The sequence below is a fragment of the Buteo buteo genome, chromosome Z (genome assembly GCF_964188355.1).
Source record: "Buteo buteo chromosome Z, bButBut1.hap1.1, whole genome shotgun sequence".
NCBI lineage: Eukaryota > Metazoa > Chordata > Aves > Accipitriformes > Accipitridae > Buteo > Buteo buteo.
The window spans coordinates 18191189-18212275 of NC_134204.1; the positions used below are offsets into that span (position 1 = coordinate 18191189).

General features: G+C 48.4%; 1 protein-coding gene across 1 annotated transcript; it reads left to right on the plus strand.

The window, feature by feature from the left end:
• The first annotated feature begins 3438 nt into the window (after positions 1 to 3438).
• ISL1 (ISL LIM homeobox 1) lies at positions 3439 to 14051 on the plus strand. Its single transcript, XM_075019701.1, has 6 exons — positions 3439 to 3466; positions 4337 to 4526; positions 7608 to 7867; positions 9845 to 10131; positions 11557 to 11724; positions 13935 to 14051. The coding sequence occupies exons 1-6, from the start codon at positions 3439 to 3441 to the stop codon at positions 14049 to 14051; spliced, it is 1050 nt and encodes a 349-aa protein (XP_074875802.1).
• The last annotated feature ends 7036 nt before the right edge of the window (positions 14052 to 21087 follow it).

Here is a 21087-nt window from a genome sequence, read left to right on the forward strand (position 1 = left end):
GCGAATCGAATACACAGTAAGCAAATCAGTAGCACAGGAGGGGGAAAAAACCCTTGATCAAAGCCCTCCTTTTCTTCCCAAACCTGGTTTGTTGGGGCGGAGACAGGTTTCTCGTTTATTGCACATCATTTGCAAAGATCAAGCCCAAAATGCAATCACCTCTCCCAGAAGTAGTAGTTAAAACCCCCAAAGTTAGGGGGTGGGGGTAAGCAGAATTAAAACCAGATTGTATTGCTTTCAGACAAAGGTGCACCGGTGGAAAATAAGGTGCGTTATTTCAGAGCTGGGAGGGGGTGTATTTTTATCAGGTCAAATTTTTAAAAGAAATACAGAGATCCATGGCGAAAAATGCAGAGGACGCAGCACGGAAAAACACCTTCCCCCTTTCAGTCTCTCCCATAAAATCCGCGGATTTTTTTTCCTCCGTCACTGGGATGACTCTTTTTTTAATTTTTTTTTTTAATGACTCGGATCTTTTGCCAGCTCGCAGCCCGTGACGTCACCCGGGGGGGGGTGTGTGTGTGTGTGTCTCGGCCTGCCCCGTGCTGGGCTGGGGGAGAGGATGATCTTCGCAGAGTCCTAGACGGAAAGGCACAAAAGGTCCGAAACTCGCCCACCGCGCGGGGCCGCGGCCGATCGCCCCTCGGCCAGCAGAGGTCGCCGCGCCGCCCGTGGGCTGCCCGGCGCGGGGAGAGGCCGGCTGGGGACCCGGTGGGGGTCGGTTCCCCGTGGAGGGCCATCCCCCGCCACGACGGTGCGGCCGCTGCGCACGCCAAGCACCGCAAAGCCTACGGCCGCCCCCCCCCCCGGGGGGTGTGGGGGGTTTTGGGGGAGCGGCGGGGGCTACGGGGTGCGCGCGGCCGGCCGGCTGTGGGCCGCGGGGGTACGGGGAAGGCGGGGGGAGTGGGGGGGCACGGGCAGGATGGGTGCACGGCGGTGCTCCCGCGGCCCGGGAGAGCGGCACATAGGGACGACGCCGCGGTCCGAGTAGATTTAAGTGAAATTGGCCATTACTAAAGCTTTGCCCCAAACACGTGCCAGCCTGACCGAAGCTGCCAGCATCAGCAGTAATTCCTGATAACTGCTTTTTGGTTTACTCAGCTGACACGCAGAATTATAAAGTATAGGTATACTCGGTCTCTTTTAGATATATGCATGTCCATGCACACCCCCACATATATGTATATCGCCAGTGTCTTGGGTTTAGAGGTGATCAGCTAGCAGAGTTGCATTTCCCACTGTTTCTTTAAACGTCTAGTACGTAAAGGAACTGTGTGTGCGTGTTTACAACCATATCTTTACCTCCTGACACTATCTTGAGATCACTTCAAGAAAACTTAGTTATCTCTACAAGTGGCAACGCTGGGTCCCACTTCTTGTTTGAAATAAAGCTGGAGGGTGTGTTTGCTCCCTCAGCTCCTGAAAGGAAAACCCCTTGCAAACCAAGTTAAGGTTCCGAGGAGGTCCGTTGATTCGTAGGTGTCTCACCAGCAAATGCGAGTTTCAGAACTTTTTGCTGGACGTTTCATTGCAACCAGATTTCCCCGCGGGAAGATATTCCGCGTGTATATGGCTTTGCCTCTCTTTCACCCGAACTGGGTTGCCTTTTAAAAAAAGTAGGATTCGAAAAAATATATTTTGCTGATCAGTACTGATTGGAGGGCACTTACAGACTACGTTGATGAAGGCGGTGTAACAGCCCATATGGAACGGAACGCAAAAATGGGATCTAAACAAACTCAAAGGGGACGTTTAAGACGGGGCGGGGGGGGATTCAGCAGGGTTTGGGGTGGACACGCTCGGGAGCGGGTACAGTTTCGCGCACAGACCGAAGGAAAGGCACCGCGTAGCCTAAGCGGAGCCTGCCCTTTGAAAAACATACACAAAGAAATCCGTGCCCACAGGAAAGTCGCGTTTTGCCTGTCTGGGAAGCTTTCAGATAACCGCCCGCTGGAGCCCTCAGCCCCGCGGGGATCGGTGCCCGGCGGAGCGGGCTGCGCGGTGCCGTGCGTGGGTGCGCAGCCAGAGCTGCGGGTACCGCACCGCACTGCACCGCCCCCGGCTCTCGGGTCTGGGCTTCCCACATCGCCTCCAGGGAGCCGCGCCGCAGAACCGCGCAAACGGCAGAGTCCGCGCCTTCTCCCTCTTTTGGTTTTTTTTTTGTTTGGGGTATTTTTTTTTCCCAATTTAATAGGAATTTTTAGGGATTCTTCACGGGGAAGGGCAGAAGTTCTTCACTTTTCTCCGCGAATCTCCATTCCCGGCCAACCTGCGAAACCATCTAAACACAGGATGCATTTCTACTTACAGATTGGGGGGGGGGGGGGGCGGGGGGAGAATCTAAAGGGTATGGGAAAACATAAATAGAATGTGGGGGAGTGTTGCCAGACAATTTAAGGCAAACATTTGCACCTTCTTCAATCTTGTGTTTAACAGAAATACATGAAGACTTTATCCACGATTTTAAGAGCGAAGGAGGCTGGGGGAAAAACATAAACAGTCCCACCTCGTGGCTGGGGCCATGCCCAGCCTGCCTGCCCTCCCCGCTCAGGGCAGCTCCGTCTGGGCAAACCCGAGCAGTGGCTCCCGCCTAGGAAAGATAAACTCTCGGAAAGGAAATAATTGGATTAACACCAGCCCCCCCCCCCCCAAAAAAAAAAAACCAAAAACAAAAAAAAACCCAAACCACAAAACACATTGTAAATATGGCACGGGAAGCCCGAGAGGGGGAAGGGGTGGAGGAGCCCGAGCGGGGCCGGGAAGGAAAATGAAAGGTGTGACGGGAGATAAGCGGCGGGGATGGAGGAGAGCGACAAGAAGAAAGTATAAAGGCAAATACAAATGAGGAGCGAGGAAAAGTTGCCTCCGAGAGCCCGAGCCGGGGCCGCCGCGCCGCCAGACGCTGAAATATGATAATCAGAACAGCTGCGCCGCGCCGCCGGCAGCCAATGGGCGCCCCGCAGGCGTGACGTCCCCGCGGCATGACGTCAGGCCAATGGCGAGCGGGCTGAGTTGGAGCAGAGAAGTTTGAGTAAGAGATAAGGGCGAGGCGAGTGCCCGAGCCGCCAGCGCCCAGTTCGGCACCGCCGCGCCGCCGCACCGCACCGCACCGCACCGCACCGCGCCGTTCCCGCACCGCTCCCGCACCGCACCGCGCGGCCGGACCCCGGCGCCGCGCCCCGCACCGCGCCTCGCTGCGCGCCCCCTTCTCTCTTTCCGCAGCCCTGACAGTACCTCCCACGCCGGTGGTGTTTTGGTTTGCCTTTTTTTTTTTTTTTTTTTTTTTTTACCATTTCGAGTCTTTTTGTTGTTGTTGTTGTTACTACTTTTTTTATTTATTTTTATTTTTATTTTTAGCGACAGCTCTCAAACCTACTTTGGGGTCTTAAAACGAAACCGTACACCATTTCACTGTGGACATTACACCCTCTTACAGATATGGGAGACATGGGAGACCCACCAAAAAGTAAGGCGGAATTTTTACCGTTGTTGGAATAAATGTGCTGTCTATTGTAATCGTCTCAGACAGGCGAACTGCTAAAGAGCTGAACTTCATTTGAATGGTAGAGAAGGTGCCTTTGTTGCCATGCCTGCATGCTTGCTGTGTTTTAACCTCGTAGCCTTGCACGTTAATAGCCTGGGGTCCTGCTCTCTGTTAAAAGTTTGGGGAGCAGGCAGGATTTTAATGGGATCTCCAACCACGGAGCCTTAAATGCTCCTCGTGCTAGATTGCGGTGAGGCTGTCTCACTGCCCAGCACCTAGTCTGTCTAGGGGAATTAGCATTAGACTTGCAAAAGAGAGCAAGTGACAATCGTAATGATGCTTGTTCTTGCTAGTAGCCTCGAGTCCCCTGTTCTGTGGCAAAGGGCTGAATGGGAAGCGCACCTAGCCACGCATTCATCTTTTCCAGTCAGAGCCTCTTGAAAAATGAAATCAAACATATAGGGGCTCTCCCCGTAAGACAAGGAATCCAAGCAAGCAAACAATAAAATAAAAATAAAACAACGAGGGAGTTTGGAGTTTTGATTCCGTGCAAGGCTTGCGAAATGAGGACCTTCACCCCGAAGACTGTTCACGTCTGCATTTTAATTTGTGTTCCGCCTCCTTTCTAAAAGAGGCAAGGTTTTGATGGCACGCTTCAATTACCATCCAAAGGTGTAATACTCTATTAAAAAAACCAAACAAACAAAAAAAAAAAAAAAACAAAAAAAACCCCAAAACCAAAAAACCAACAACACTCCCAGAGTACGCCCTATAAGGGAACGACACTAAAAGTGTGTTTATCTCTGTAGGAGACTAAACGGTTAGTCAATCATGTATTTATTTTCATTTCAGAAAAACGCCTGATTTCCCTATGTGTTGGTTGCGGCAATCAAATTCACGATCAGTATATTCTGAGGGTTTCTCCGGATTTGGAATGGCATGCGGCGTGTTTGAAGTGTGCAGAGTGTAATCAGTATTTGGACGAGACCTGTACGTGCTTTGTTAGGGATGGCAAAACCTACTGTAAAAGAGATTATATCAGGTACGCCATTTACGTTGTTTAATTCTTCTTTGAGTTTTGTTTTTTTTTTTTTTTAACTTTATAAATCTGACAGAGGCAGGAACAGGAAAAATGGTGAGAAAGAGGGTGAAAAGACAATTGTAATGTTTTTAAGTGATTCTTCTGTAGATAGACAGGCGAGGAAAAAAGTTAGAGGCGTCAAGTTTTTTATTCCACAGATTCAAATGCAAATTTCTGTACAAACAAAACTACGTTCGGGAACAGCTAGCGACTGTGTGGGACCCTCCTGAGGACTTTCACAATGCATCCTGTGATTCTAACAAAGTGGGAAATCGTACGTAATGGAGAATATTTTCAATAGTGTAGGTATTATGAGTAACACGGATCTGATCGCTTTTTAACAGAACCTGAGAAATGCACCTCTCTGTGTGTTTGTAAAGGCATAATGGCATTCATAAGAATGTATGTATGCCGTAAATACACTTCAAGCATGTATGCCGTAAAAATAAATACACGGGGGGGGGGGGGGGAATAACCAACACCAAAACCAACTATTTAAACTAGGCCTATCAAAAACAAAAAAGCCAAAGAAAAAAAACAAAACCAGAACCGACGTGTCCTTCAAAATGAAGGATCCTTTTATAGAGAGGTTAAAACCTAGATCGAAATGTTTCTTCGCTAAAATAACTGACATTTAATCTTTTTAAATATTAACCCCTTTGGTGATATCTGACTGCCTTTTCTTTCTTATCTTATCTGTACTGATGAATTAGACAGAGCAGATCAAATTGCCCATCATCTGTTCGCGAACAATTGGGTATATTTAGATAATGGAACCGCTTCCTTCCTCACATTAAAATCTGGTAACTGATAAAATGTGAGAGTTGCCAATCCTTACACTACAGAGAAACCAAACCAGGAATTTTGAGTGTGTTTATTATTTGTGGTCCTGGGTCATGTTGATCAGTTTCAGTGTCGCCTACTGGGTTTGCCAAACCAGAACTTTGTATGACGCTGAGGCATGGACAGTATTTTTTTTTTTTTTTTTTTTTTCTGAAAGTTTTGGAAGCAAGTACCTACCTAGCCACCTGAGATAGCTTTTCTAGTTTCTTTGTAATTCTGAATTGAAATAAAGCACTTGAGTCTTTCCTTCTCCAGTGCACAATCCATAAACAGAACATTCCTTCAAGCCACGTTGTGAGATTATTCTCAAAGTTTTACCATGGCAAAAACCAGCCCACTCTTTTTGGTTTTTTTTTTTGTGGGGGTGGTTGGTGGCGGGTTTTTTTCCTCCCTTTCTTTACTTTTAAACGCACTTTGGAGCCGTGCTTTCAAATGTTGTCCCTTCACTAATTTCAAAGTAAAGGAAAACGTTTGCACTGAGATGGGCTCACTTACCTCCTGCTAGAACTCAGCCGTCGAAATTTAAACAAACAACAAAAAAATGCAGCTCTTTAAAGTTAATACGCAATACCTTGCATTTGCTACAGTTTTAAAAGTAAGATGTACTATGTGTAAGTCGACTTTAAATTAGACCGTGAGCCAATCTATAATTGCCAGACGTTTTGGCAACACCTCCCCCCCCCCCCCCCCCCGCCCCAAGTTTTCTACCTATTAATTCATACACTTTGCGATGGCTCTGTTCTTTTGCCGTTTAGCTCTTTGGGGTATTTTTGTTCTCAAAACCTTCAAATTCGGAAATATGTAGCTCTGAATATAGAATTAGCACACCTCTATAGGTGTCCTAATATATATAGCGGCTAAAGATGTGTGTAAATAAACATCTCTACCCACAAGCATACATTGCAGACTGTATCCCTAAGGAAGTGTACTGGTGAAGAAATGTATGGGGATGAATATTAGCTCAGTCTTAGGATCAGCTTTTACAGTTCTGCGCACGGCGTGCCTGCATATGTGCGCCTATCCTCACATTTGCGGGAGGATGTTGATTTTACTTAGTACCGAGGAGGCTGGCTAAGGAGCACTCGGTGGGAGCCGAGAGGCTGCTCAGTTCTAGACACCCGAGTTGGAGCATTTTCTCACCTTCATCTACCGATGGGTGAACTGTCCCCCTCTCTTCCACGGGAGAGGAGGAACCCGCCACCTATTCCAGAAACCCATTATTTGCCTTGTGGGGCTGTCAACGGGCAATTGCCCTTTCACTCCTGCCGGGGGGCTTGAGCCCCGGCTCAAGGTGGGAGCGTCAGCAGTAGGGGAGACGGGGCAGCGAGGCTGAGGGGGGGGCAGGCTGCAGAGCCAAAACACCCAAAATGCCGTGTAGCAGGCGGCGGGGGACGAGAGTCACACTGCTATAGATGTGTGTATATATGTAAGGGGGGGGGGGGGTGTATGCATGCCTATATTGTATAGAATGAACCTGGTGAGAGGGGAAAAGGGGAAGACCCGCGGCCGCTGGCAGAGCCACCCCTGCCGCGTCCCAGGGGCGAAGCTGCCGGCAGGCCGGGCACGCATGAAGCGGCAGAAGTACTGAGTGGGTTCCTCGCAAAAATAACACCATTTGGTGAGGCTGGCATGTTTGTGCGTGATGAGCGGATGGCAGCTCCGCCAGCCTCGCCCTTCCCCGGTGTACCCGGGCGGTCCGGGCCAGCCCCGGGCCAGGCGAGGTCAGGTCCCCCCGCCGTGAGGAGGGAGGCAGAGGGCAGGGGCGGCCCCTCGCCTGCTGCAGCCCGGGCGCAGGGGCCGGAGGGAGAGAGGTCGGCATCTCCTCGGGAGGGAAGGGGGTCGGTTTTTTGTTTCTCCTTCCACCTCCGCCGCCCCTTCCCTCCCGCCTCTCCTTGCCCACCGGTGTGTCCGGGTCCCCACCGACTTTGACGGCGTGGGTAGCAAGGCACCGACATCAAACGAATCCGTTTTGCTCCTTTCCTCTTCTGGCTTCTGTGTTTTCAAGGTTTGTTTAACTAGTGGACTGCGTGTGCCGCGTCTACGCGGGGCCACGGGGCTGCCCACGAGCGGGAGTGAAAACCTCTCTCTTTCTTTTCCCCCTTCCTTCCCCCCCCCCCCCGCCACTTCCTTGCCCTCCCCCTTCCCGTGCTCTCCCTCCTTCCCTCCCTTCTCCTTCTTTCTGGGCTGGGCCCTGCTCAGGTTATACGGCATCAAGTGCGCCAAGTGCAGCATCGGCTTCAGCAAGAATGACTTCGTGATGCGCGCCCGCGCCAAGGTGTACCACATCGAGTGTTTCCGCTGCGTGGCCTGCAGCCGCCAGCTCATCCCCGGCGATGAATTCGCACTGCGGGAGGACGGCCTCTTCTGCCGGGCGGACCACGACGTGGTGGAGCGGGCCAGCCTGGGCGCCGGGGACCCCCTCAGCCCCCTGCACCCCGCCCGGCCGCTGCAGATGGCAGGTACCGCCCGCACCCGGCGCCTCGGAAGCCCGCGGGGTTTGGCAACCGCCCGGCCCGGCGCCAGGCGGGGGGTGGTGGGTGGCGGGGGACGGACGGGACACCCGGCCGCTTGCAGCGGGGTCCCGCGCCCCCCAGCAAAGGCGTCCCCGAACGTGCGCGCCCCGCGGAGAGGCGGCGGCGCGCCCCACGCCCGGCGCCGCCGCCGGGAAGGCCCGCGTACGCGGTACGCGTGAGGCGGAGACACCTGCGGAGGGGGCCGCGCCCCTCCTGCTCCGGCCGCGCAGCGGGCGCGGGAGTCATCCCCCGGGCCGAGCCCCGGACAGGCGGGAGCCCGGGTCGGGGAGAGAAGGGAAGAAGAGCCGCTGCGGGGAGCGCAGACCCCTCTGCCTCCCGAGCACGTGGAACGGCTCTTCTCAGCGCTGGTGGAAGCGGGGGCCGAAAAGAGATAGACTTCATAACTACAGGCGAGCACTTAGGCTGTAATTTAAAACTGTCAACAAGCTAATCTTCGGTAATTGCCTTTTAAAGTGACTCTGCCTTCTTGAAACGTTTTATGTGATTCGATGAGAATTTCACCTTAAAACTCAGCATTGCAACTTCAGGGTCGCCCCGCCTTACCCCTTTACTTACACTTTTAGTTCTCGACGGGTACATCAGATACTCGGAGACGCTTGGGTCTAGGAAGGGGCACGTCTCTGAGGCAAACTAGGCTGGGCAATACGAGGTTGGCCGGCGTTATTGCTGTGCAGGTAACTGTAACTCAAAAGGCTATTTACAAACACAGCTGTGTTCAAACGGGACCGTTTCCTGCTTCTGAGCTGCTTTCAGGTGACAAATCTGTAAATAGGGAGAAATAATCCCGTAGCTGATCACGGTAGAATTTTAGAGAGATTGTGCCTGCTCCCTATAGCGTGTTTGTGCATGTCTCCGAAAGGCATATTGTGTCGGCAAGTACAATACTGCTACAGATTTGAAGCCTTCCTATTGTCTTCATCGCATTTGCTGATTTATTGTTATAACCAGAAAAGTCGGAACCTGACTGTACAAAAGCAAGCACTTCTTAGCTAACCAGACTTTTAGCAAAAAAAAAGAAAAAAAAAGTGTTTTTATTTTTCCCTTGACTAGGTCAAATTACATCTAGATAGCTACAGCTACACAATACACAGAAGAATAGCAGAATCACACGAATACTTTTAGCTCTTGATGTGACACTACCCGTAGGTTTGCATTTCTTGGCGGTTTCCACGAGTTGCTAGGCTTGTTCGCCTTTAAAAAAATTGGGGAAACATTCATATTTTTTAAGTATTCATCAAAAGTCGACACAAATTCACCTAGCACCTCTGCTTTCTAAGATACACCCCCGTGTTCCGAGCTCTGGGATAAGGGGCTCTCACGGGATTTTCCTCCACGGTCACGGTGCAGGGGATTTGGCTTGTTTTGTTTTAATTTGTAAACATCAAACTGCCGAGAGCTGTTGCACGTTATCGTGGCCTCTGGCTAAACTGAGCTAGATTCAGTATACAAGAAGCAGACCCAAATTATGATTAATTTAAGAAGTATTCTTTCATTAATTTTTGGGCCAAAAATCTGTTTTGGTGGTTTGTCAGGAAATAAATACTTAAAACCTTCCCCCTCCTTTCCTGGCGCACGCACACCTTAGCGAACTCTCCCTCCCCTGTCAAGTCTCACGCAGGTTCAAGCTCCTGTCATTAAGGGTTTTAGGGGGGTGGTTTGTTTTTGCAAATTAATTATCTGTGGAGTCAGAAATGTCAGTCCTGTCACTCCACCAGCGCATAAAGCAGAGGAGGCTGCAGGAGCTCCGATAGATCTGACTGCTTGAATGGCCTTTGAAAGAGGGTTCATCACCCGCCCCCCCCCCCGCCTTCCCCTGTCCCACCAGTTTAGATTCATAGCCTCTGCAGACTCCCTGCTTCCTACTCATGGGGACCCTGTTCCTCCCTTCCCGTTCCCTTACAGCAGAACCTATCTCTGCCAGACAGCCAGCTCTGCGACCCCACGTCCACAAGCAGCCCGAGAAGACCACCCGAGTCCGGACTGTCCTTAATGAAAAACAGCTTCACACCTTGAGGACCTGTTATGCTGCCAACCCCAGACCTGACGCCCTCATGAAAGAGCAACTGGTAGAAATGACTGGCCTCAGCCCGAGGGTCATCAGGGTTTGGTTTCAAAACAAGCGGTGCAAGGACAAAAAAAGGAGCATTATGATGAAGCAACTGCAGCAGCAGCAACCCAATGACAAAACTGTAAGTGGCTTCAGCCTCTGACCGTGCACTGCCTTCCTTCCCAGGGAGAAACGCCTGGGCTATGTCCAGCCCGGCCAGCCTCTGGGGACGGTTTGAAGCTTTTGATTTTGTGGGAGCTCCCTTAAAACAAAGAAAATTATACCATTTAACTATTACTCGTTTCTGCTGTCAGTGCAATTAAAACAGACCACAGCGAGAAGCCGATATAGGCTGCTCAAGGGAACATGTCTTTTTGCGGGGATGAGGATACGCAGTGGATTAGACTAATTTCTCTGCAGCATGAATTGCAACCTGCAGAGTTTATGGGGTCTAATAAGCCCAGCCTTGTGTAATATTTATATTTCGAATGCAAAGGAGTCCTTGAAGGGGAAAATGCCACTTTCACTCTCTTCAATGGTTTTACACAGGAGTAAACCCAGAAGTAAAACCCATGAGTAAAAGGGATATTTGATGTATTTTCTTAGCACTTTATAAACTACAATGTGTATGTGTGTGTGTTTGTCGGTGCACTCACTATAGAAAAAGACAAATGCAATGCAAAGTTTTTGGAATTAGCATCGTGTTTACAGGTTACTTAATATACATATATATATAGTTCTCACGCAGAAATATATTGAGGTTTTGTCTGCGGGCGTATGCACGTGTGATGCAAACAAGAGGAAAGCTCGGTTCAGCAGAAGCAAACTGGCTGTCTCCATTTTAAGCCAACTTTTTTTTTTTTTCTGTTCTTGTTAGTCCACTTGAAGAAGAGTCTGTTATTCTCCCTGTGTATATTGACTGACCTGAGAATGACTATTAATTCATAAGGCTGCCTAGTTAAGTGGAATTTAAGGAGTTTCATTTTACCCTGTTGGAATGCAATAAAACACGATGTTATTAACTCGCCTGAACAATCTATTCGTCGAGGCTTGGAGTTATTTTGTACACAGTGCCTGCACCACAGGCTGTACTGGGAGGGCTGGGGTTTCCTTTCATTTTATTTTTTTTTTTTTGCAAAGAGCGCGGTACTGACGTACCCCAGGTTTGTCGTGCAGTGGATATACGATCCAGTTAAGGTCACGCAGAACAAAAACAGCTCCGATGCGAAATAGAAAGGGAACATGATTAACCGTTTCTTGTGCCGAGCCGCGCATCGGCAGCCAAGATACAGAGTGCTGGTGTTTAAGAAAGCTTGGGGGGGCGGAGGGGGTATGCCTTAAGAGAAATAGGAGGATTAAAGGGAAAGAAAGTAAACTTCCACCGTGATAAATGCAGCGGGTAGAAATAGGCTGACCTAGAGTAGAATAGAGTAAGACATTCACAGCAGATTAACAAAGCAAATACAAGCGACTGTATAGATAAGATAGAAAGCAGTTTATTGACTCAGCGCTTATATACAATAAAGTTAACCAAGCTCATTAACATCTTTTGCTGGGCTGTTTACAGAATATCCAAGGGATGACAGGAACTCCGATGGTGGCTGCTAGTCCGGAGAGACATGACGGCGGTTTACAGGCGAACCCGGTGGAGGTGCAGAGTTACCAGCCGCCCTGGAAAGTACTGAGTGACTTCGCATTGCAGAGTGACATAGACCAACCTGCTTTTCAGCAACTAGTAAGTGTCGGTTCCCAGCCGGAGGAAGCCAGCCTGTCCCCGGGGCAGAGCAATGGGGGATTCTCTAAACGTGCCGGATGCCCTCAGAGAGATGAGCAATCCAGACTGGCCGGGCTTTCCTGAAAGTGCAAGGTGGGCATGATGGCACTCTCTAAATGCGGCGAACTGAATTGATTTAATAGGGCTTGGTGCAAAATCTACCTTAGTGCACAGCGGTGCTCTTGTCGAGTTGCGTGGGAGCTGGATAAGGCCCGACACTTGTCTGAGACTAAGTCAACTCGCACACTCCTGAAAACATCTCTATCCAGAGAACTAAACCATTCTTCACATGTCATTTAATTGTATGTACATTTGTGAAAGCAGTTTCTAAAATTTGTCCCTCCCTCCTTCGGCCAATTTTGCCTTTATGCTATAAGGTGGATTTTAAATATACGATTGTAATGTCAGCCTGTACCCTTTTTTTTGTCACACAAACATGAATAGCTTAACTAAATTTTTGAAGGCCTTTTTTTTACGCATGTACCACTAGATATAGCTTTATATATCTCTATATACACAAATACACACAAATACATATATATATATATAGCTTAGATTAAATGTTGTTCTTTGGAAAGGGAATTGTTAGTATGTATTCATGTGAAAAATTCAGACAATATAGTAAACTGCCTTAAGCCAAAAGAAAACAGACCTTTTGGAATAAATTCTGTTCTTAACTCACTTCCTTATGCCTACATCATTTGGCAGCTCATATGGGACCATATAATCTACAACACTTAGGCCCAACAGAAGTTCAGCCTTACAGTTCAGCCTTAACTCAATTTCCTGGCCTAAGTGTCTTAAAACCAGATCTTTAAAATAATAAGGTACGTTGTGTATGGTTTTTCAGTGATTCAGAATAATACTTAATGATGAAAAATTAACATATAGACCCTTTTTTAATTTGTTGGGTATTTTTTCAACATGAAGTGACGGATGATGAAGGTTTGTAGCCATGTCTAGAATTGTTTGCAGACCTCTTCAGTTTAGTATCACACTCTCTTGCAGGATCAATTTTCTTTTGCCCAGTGGCAGGCTGCAGCGTGCTTCCCTCCCCTGGCACACTGTGCTCGCTCAGGAAGCTGCAGCACAGCAGCAGAGCTGTTTGCATCATCTTACCTCTAGAGCAACCACTGGTTTTCCTGCTTTAATCAAGCTGTCAAGCAGACACAAGAAAAATTGATCTCCTTCGGCTGCCTCACTTATTGTGCCTTAACAGAACAGGAGACTTTAAAAACCTTTGATGCAGTGAGTTTTTGTACGGAGTAGTTAAAAAAAAAAAAAAAAAAGAGGCAGAATGGAAAATGGATAGCTCAAATACACACGTGCATATAAGTAGATAGATCATTAGGCAGACAGATGAATGTTGATATATATTGGACATAATGTCTGATACTGAAAAGAGTTAAAGAAATGTGGATGGAACAGGCGGTTCATAGACCGTTCAAGGCACGTCTCTAATCTGGAAGGGGCCTTAATCACAGCATCGGCCAGCTAAATAGGTGCCAAAGAAATGCTTTTGGATTAGCAAAGCTCCACCCTTCAAATCATGCCTTTTCCCGACGCTGCTCCTAAACTAACGGGAGCCGCGGGGCACATTAGGATGGAGAAGCGTGACCTTTTTTATCAAACCGACTCTCGTTAAAAAGAGATAGCACTTGCTTCAAATCACAAATGAAAGAGGATGGTTTGTTTCAAGTGCCTTCTGCTCCTGGGTACTCCTTCCAGGTTTATTTTAGTATGTGCACAAAAGGGGAAAAAAGTAACCTTGCAGTTTTGTGTCAAAAAACCACATGCACTCTTAAATAATTGACTAGAACATCCTGTTGGGATTGCCACTCTTGCAAGACAGGGAAGAAGGCCTAATTAATAAGTTTGTTTGTTTATTTGTTTGATTTTTCAGTCCTTTTTTTAAAAAAGTTTTTTTAAAACCTTTTTTTTGGTGATTTGGTCGAGGGCCTGAAGAATATTCCTTTAAAGTCAATGGGGAAGCTAAACAAAGAAACACAGTGACACAGCCTCCTGTGGAGATGTATCAGGCTGTTTGGCTGCATGCCTGTGTATTTATTTTTGCGTTCTTTGCTATTTTTCTTTGATTGTTACAGTTGTTAACAATGCATCTTTTCCTTATTTCTCTCTCCCTCCTCTCTCTCTCTCTCTCTCTCTCTCAGGTTAATTTTTCTGAAGGAGGACCCGGTTCCAATTCTACTGGAAGTGAAGTAGCATCAATGTCCTCTCAGCTGCCAGATACACCCAACAGCATGGTAGCCAGTCCTATTGAGGCATGAGGAACATTCATTCAGATTTCTGTTGTTTCTGCCCTTACCCTCAGCCCTGTTGGAGAGAGTGGGAAAGTGATCACATTGGGACTCCGAAATTTAGGGGGAAAAAGTATTTCACAACCCTGTAATGAACCTAGCAAGGAACCGCTCCATGAAAAGAACGGAGTCATGTTTGAAAAGACAAGGTAATATGGTAGCAACACTGTGAAGACAATCATGGGATCTTACTATAATAAATACTACAAAGAAAAAAAAAAAAACAAACAAAAAAACCCCCAACAAACCCTGCGCTATTCAATGATCAGAGGAGGATCGAAAAGACGTTTTCAAAACGTAAAGGATTTGTACTCGTGGATCTCAAAAAAAAAAAAAAAAAAAAAGAAAACAAAAAAAAGAAAAAAAAAACTTTTCATTTGACTGCACATCTTGGGGAGAAACCAAGGTAGAGGGATTTTCTATCCAGTCCCTCCCAATCTGAATGGTGCTGTTTCTATTTTGGTGATTGCCTTGCCAAAAGGAGCTCCAGTAGGTTTTCCATCATCAGGAAAGAGACGATTTAGCCCTGCATTGTTGAAAGATTCATTGCAGGAAGGTGGAGCTGCATTGGTTTGCAATGTTGTTTCTAGTTGACTCTTAACAAGGGGATGTTTCCTGGGTCTCTTCTAGCATGTACTGTAGCGGGGTTTTGATTTTGTTTGGTTGAGATCCACTGTCTATCATGTCTGAAGCGATTAAAAATAGGTTTTTGAATTCTTCTTTAAAAACCAGTTTATAAAAGCATTGCAACAAGGTATACCTCTATTTTGCCACAAAGCGTCTCGGGATTGTGTTTGAAATGTGTCCGTCCTGGTACCTTCCCCTCCCCTAAAACTGTGTGTAGTCATTGGTTAAAACGACTGTTTTTCTCTCTCTTTCTCTTTCTCTTTCTCTTTCTCTTTCTCTTTCTCTTTCTCTTTCTCTTTCTCTTTCAATAAAGAGAAAAAAAAGTAAAAAAAAAGAAAAAAAAAGGAAAAGGAAAAAAGAAAAAAAAACCCACCCTTTTTGTTTGCTCTTGCATTGCAAAATTATAAAGTAATTTATTATTTATTATCGGAAGACTTGCCACTTTTCATGTCAATTAACTATTTTTTTGTTTGCTGAAGTAAAAGAAAAAAAAGAAAAAAAAGAAAAAAAGAAAAGGTTGTACCGTGGTCTTTGAATTATATGTCTAATTCTATGTGGTTTTTGTCCTTTTTTTTTCCTTAAATATTATGTGAAATGAAAGCGCCATATGTAGAATTATTATATCTTCAGGACTATGTCACTAAATAAGCGTTTGGAATAGAGAAAATAATAATAATAATAATAATATTAATATTAAATAATGAACAAAGTTCCCTCTTTTAAATATTTACAAGTTAGCAGCTAAAATACCTGAAATAAAATATTGCATGCAAAGCAGGTCGTTAGTGAATGAAAGGAGTGTGATATTTTATTGCAAGTATTAACGACCAGCTTGTAAATTTCCGTTTCAACAACTATATCAGGGCTAGTTGGATGCCTTAGCTTTCAATCGATAACGTTAGAAACTCTCTTGTTCCCCACCCCCCCATCCCTTGCCCTTAAAAGTTATATTACTCTAGGCATGATCTGACATAACGTTAAGACATCTAAAGAACTGGGAGCTCAGGCTTTTTGCTGAGTTCTGTTATTTTTAAAAAATAATAAAAAGAAAGTGCTGTATACCAAAGCCTCGTTGTTGAGATTGTTGAAGTGACCTGTACTTTAAGTATAAGCTCCTGATAAAAGGGTCGCTTTTTGCTTAACAAGTCAAGTATGACCATTATTTATCAGTGTCTGCTGTTAAAACGATTGAAAAATGCTGCAAAAGGAATAGTTTGAGGGGATATTGCTGTGAAATTGCACGAATGGTGTTCCTTATTTTCTGTCGACTTCCCTCTCTTCACTCCCTCTTTTCTTCCTTTTTTAATTTGCGGGGAGAGGGTGGTGAAAGCTAGAAACGTGGGCGATTTCTTGGGGATAAGTAGAAAGAAGAAAAAAAAAAACCAAACATAGAAAAGGGTTGGTTTTGCTCCAATCCAAGTGCTCCCGGCGAGCACAAAACAAAGGCTCGCCTTAAAAAACCCTTAACAACTGGAATATACAGAGATTTTTAGTCTGACAAAGACAAGTTGGTTTGCATGACAGTTACTCCAAACCCTAATATTTTCTTAACATAACCTTCTTTTTCCTCCCTCCTCACCATCTCAGCCCACCCTGAGCAAGCTCAGCTATGGAGATAAACCATTTCGACAGAATCTAAAAAAAAAAAAAAAAAAAAAAAAAAAAGAAGTTTAAAGTCTAATACAAGGATTTCAATCATCCTGATTAGAAACTGGATTCATTTTGTATGCTCAAGTGTAATACAGTTTTGAGTACTTGATAAATATTTAAATAAATATGAAATCTACCTTAAACTGTGTGATCAGTAACCGTTGTGTTTTCATGCAGGATTAGAGGCTCGGTACGACGCTTCGGGGGGCGGGAGGGAGAAAGGGTGTCATTTCTGCCCGGTGGTCTAACGTGTAAGTTGTTTGAGTCGCCCTTACTGACGGGAGGGGGAAAAGGGGGAGTCTGGAGACCGAGTCTCCCACTCGGGGGGATCTTTAATTGCCGCTGAAGACCTGTAAGGTCAGGGTAACAGCGGGCCTTTGCGTTCGCCTTTTATCGCCTGCAGGCTAACGCGTAGGTGGGAAGCGCGGCCACACCGCGGTGAGAGGTGCAGGGTTACTCCGGGGCGGGGGCATCCCGCGGGACAGCAACCTGCGCGCCGGGGCGTTGCTGAGAGCCCCCCCCTAGCCCCCCGCCCAGGGCAGGACCTTCGGGCCGGTGAAGGTCTGTCGTCTCCGAGGGCCACGCAGGAGGGAAAGGCGAATTTTGGCTGTCGCTCCTGTGGCTCCCTGCTGGGGGGGAACCCCCCCGTCCCCCCCGCCCAATCCCTGCGCCGGGGACCCCCCCCCCCGCCCCATCCCTGCGCGGGGCCGGGGCTGCGCTGCGCGGCGCCCCGCGGTCCCGGCGCGCCCTGCCGACGGCTGGGGCTGCCGCAGAGATAAGCGGCCCTCCGGGAGGCAGGGGTTTGCGTTTTGGCTGCCAACGGGGCGTCTTCCTCCTCGAAACACCCAGGGCAGCGTGTCGTCGGAGAGCTGCAGCCGCGCTCCGGCTCCTCGGTTCCGCGGCGGGCTGCGGGCGGGAGCCCCGCTCGGATGTGCCTGCACCCGCAGCTACACCCGGGCTCCTGCCTGCGCCCCCACGGAGGGCCCGAGTCCCCCTGTGTGTCCCCCCCCGACCCTGCTGGGAGGGGCTGTGGTGGCTTCTGCGGCTGCCGCTCGGGGGTCTCTGCATCCCCGCGTCCCCCCGGCCACCGCCACCCCGCTCCGGCCCGTCCCTCTGCGCAGAGCTGCGGCCCCGGGGTCACCCCGCAGCCTCTCCCCTCGAAACTTCAGTTAAACAAACCTCGTCGTATCTTAAGATTATTTCTTTTGCGGGGCGGAGGTTTTTGGTTTTTTTTTATGGCCTTTGGGTCCCTTTTCCATGTCCTATGTTTGTGGCATATTTCTTCCCTCCCCCAGACCTTCGAGTATTATCCGCCGTGGAGCAAACAGAGACAAACTTTCGAGCGGTCCCTCCTAGTGCCTTCAGGAGAACACCCTTCCTGAGCTCAGGCAGCAGGATTTGTGCAAGGGAGAAAAAACATCCTCTTCATGAAATGCATGTCCTTATGGTGCTCTGTGCAGGTTCCTGCTCTGGTTCCTCTTTCCGATACGGCCGAGGGCTGCAATTAGCAGTCCCAGGTCCGCCGTTTTTCTTTTTGCTGCAGCCTCTCTTAATAATGTAAAACAAGGTCTGCTAAAGCCTGTTGTAATTTCTCTGAGACTTTTGTTTGCACACACAGAGACCAATATTCAAACTCTTCTCATTTCAATATTTGTACCAGGTTAATTAGCTCTCAGCATCTCCAGCCAAGGTAGCAGTGAGACGCAGAAGCCGGGGACGTGAATTCCAGCGTTGAGATCAGTCGAACATCTCAACAGTAAGTGCTTGCCTTTACATACATATGTATACATACATATCTTAACAAATCCACGCTGGGGTCACCCAAAAAATGGGCAGCGGGGAAACGACGAGGCCCCCCCGGCGGTGCCGGCCCTCGGGTCGCCGCAGTCCCAGCGCAGCGCCCGGGACGGAGCCGGAGCCGGAGCCGGAGCGGGTTCAGGGTCTGCGGTGCCGGGCGGGTTTCACGAGCACCCAGACACCCTCGCCCCCTCTGCGCGCCCGAAACGCCGGCAGCGTTTTACGGTGCGAGGTGCGGCTGCTGGGCGCTTTGCGTGCTGCAGCGGAGCTGTGAGTAGTTAATAAAGGGGCTGGAAAGAGATCCTGTTTACTGATTGTTCTTGATTGTTGTTTTCTTGATAACAGAGCAAGCCACTGAATGACTGTTTGAGCTCAGGCGCCACAAACATAAACTTAACAGCTCCCAGTGTGCCGGCCCTGCCGGAGGATCACTCCTCACCTCCCGGGGCTTGTGAAGTGCAGGCGGAGAAGGCAGCTCCCAAGGAGGCAGGCTCCGGGGGGGCGGGGGAGGCTCGCCTGTATGGCCGAGCTTTCCATATTGCACGGTATCTGCCGTCATTAGCCAGGGGAAAGGGGTGTAAAATTAATCGGTGCCTTTCCCCGAGCCTCCTGCCCGTGCCGGAGGTCGGGGCGGGCTCCGTGCCTGTCTCCGCAGCATCCCAGGCGAGAGATGCAGCTTTTACATCAGGCTGCTGTTTCCTTCGAATTTCGGTGAATTTTCTTGCTGCGGCCAAGCGCCACGGAGCAAGTGCCCTGGGCTTGTCAGGGGCCGGGGAGGGAGCGCAGCCTCGCCGCGGCCGGCCCGCACTCCTCGCCGGGCCGGGTCTCCCGGGACCGGCCGCACCGGGGCAGCAACGCGGCCGGGCGGACCGGCCGCTCTCCGCCGCCGCCGCAGCTGGGTGAATTTTACCTGCAGCTCTGGCTTTCTTCTTGGGGTGTGTGGCGGGGGGAGAGAAGGAGGGAGGAAGGTTGCAAAACAGGATTTTTGCTGGAGCGTCTCTTTTTTTATTATTATTTTTATTGTTTTCTTTTCTCCTGGCAGACAAAACAGGGCAAGGCGTGTTTGTTGGAGAGAGAGAGGGCGGAAAAGTTTTCCAGAAATAAGTGACACGGACCAAAGCAGAGCTCGGCTCCTATCTCCGGGCAGACCTCGGGCGGCAGTGGGAAGAGGAAAATAGGGTGTTACTGTGGCTTTTCTTTAGGAGGGCTGTTCAGGTCGGTAGATCTCCAAGGCTAATCCAAACAACCCGTTTGACTTGTGAGGTCCGGAGTCTAGACAGAGCTGGTGGCTCGGCGGCTCCTTATCTGGTTTTGGAATCAGCCAAAAGAGACTTTTCTTAATGTCCACAGCAGCACTGGGATCTGCCGGGGCCGGGGAGCCACCGCACCTCGCAGACAGGACAACAAATACACCCACCACCTGGAGGCTTTACAGCCCGCTTTGTTGTTCCCGGGCCGGGGCGGCTGCGGCCCTGCCTCCCCCCGCCCCCGGCCGCCGGGCAGGGGTGACCGGGGTGCTCCGCAGCAAAACGTACACCCCGCTGCTTGCCACCGCAGCTGCCCCTGTTGCCCCCCGGGCACCGAAGGGCCACCTCCGAGGCTGGACGTGGCAGTGGCCACTGGAGCCCCGCTTGGGGTCAGGAGTGCCATTTTTTTCCTTTTTTCTGCCCCCCCCCCCCCCCCCCCCCCCGTGTGTGTGTGCGTCTGTCTGTCGCTACTGGTACTTCTTTTTTTTTTCCCAGTTGGAAGTTTTGCGGAGAATGCGAAAAAAATACCCAAACTCCCTTTTGTTCACCAACTTTAAAGAATGATCGGAGCAAATCAATTAAGAGAGAGGAAGTCAGTTTAGATACAAGATCTTACTTGGGAGTAGAAAATTGCCTTCTGTATTAGTCCCTTTATGCTGGGTTTGTGGATATTGCAAGCTGTAAAGCTTGTTTGAGGCGGTTGGGATCAATAAAAGCATTTAACTCAATAGCAAGCAGCATTTTGGAAGGTAGGGAGAAAGAGGCATCTTTTGGTTGGACGTCACTCTTTCTATTTATTCACTTGTTTTCTTGAGCTTTCAAACTGCTGGCACGTTGGGCGGCTGGATGGTGGTTTTCCAGGTTTCTGAACCGCACATGAGCCCACTCACCGCCTCTGCTGCTTCTCTACTGTAACGCAAAACGGTTTGCTGCGAATCTATGCGATTCCTCTCCGAACTCTGTGCTGTTTCTCAGTGCAGTTGAGTTCAGGGCTGTGATAGCCCATTTTGGAGGAAAGCAAGCTGATCGCTGTAACTGTGATGCACTGATATGCTATTTGCAGCGGATATTGTAATTGAGTCAGCTAATGTGGAATTATGAAATTTGCCAGTGGGTAGGACTCTTTCTCTGTGCAGTTTAGAAGGTTTGTGGATAAGTGCTGTTTTCTAGATTTAGTAGTTGCAAATTTCCTTGTGTACAGAGCAAATTATACTGCAAGGCTTGTGTAATAACTTTCCATCAAACACATTTAAACCATTTTAAACTCCCAATAACTCAGGGAATTCAGGATCAAGAGAGCAACATTTCCTAGAAGAGGAATCTTAACCATGATCCTGGTACTCCTTTTTTTTTTTTTTTTCTCATGGGTAAAACTTCATGTTTATTTTTAACTGTCACAAATACAAGGTGTTGTTTGAAAAGTGTTAAACTTAGCAGGTATATAGAGATAATACTGACGTGTCACTGTGCATGATAAAGTAAAATATGGTGGGAATTAACTTGAAAAGTTTATGAAGGTTTTAACTACAGCCCATAAATTAACCTTTTTTTACAAAGATACGATGATATGTAGAAGATCTTACAATATATATGACACTTAAGAAAATACTCTAATATTTGGAGCCCAAACATTTTTTTCTCAACTTGAAGGCACAAACTGAGGTCCTAGTCCTCGAAGAGCTTAC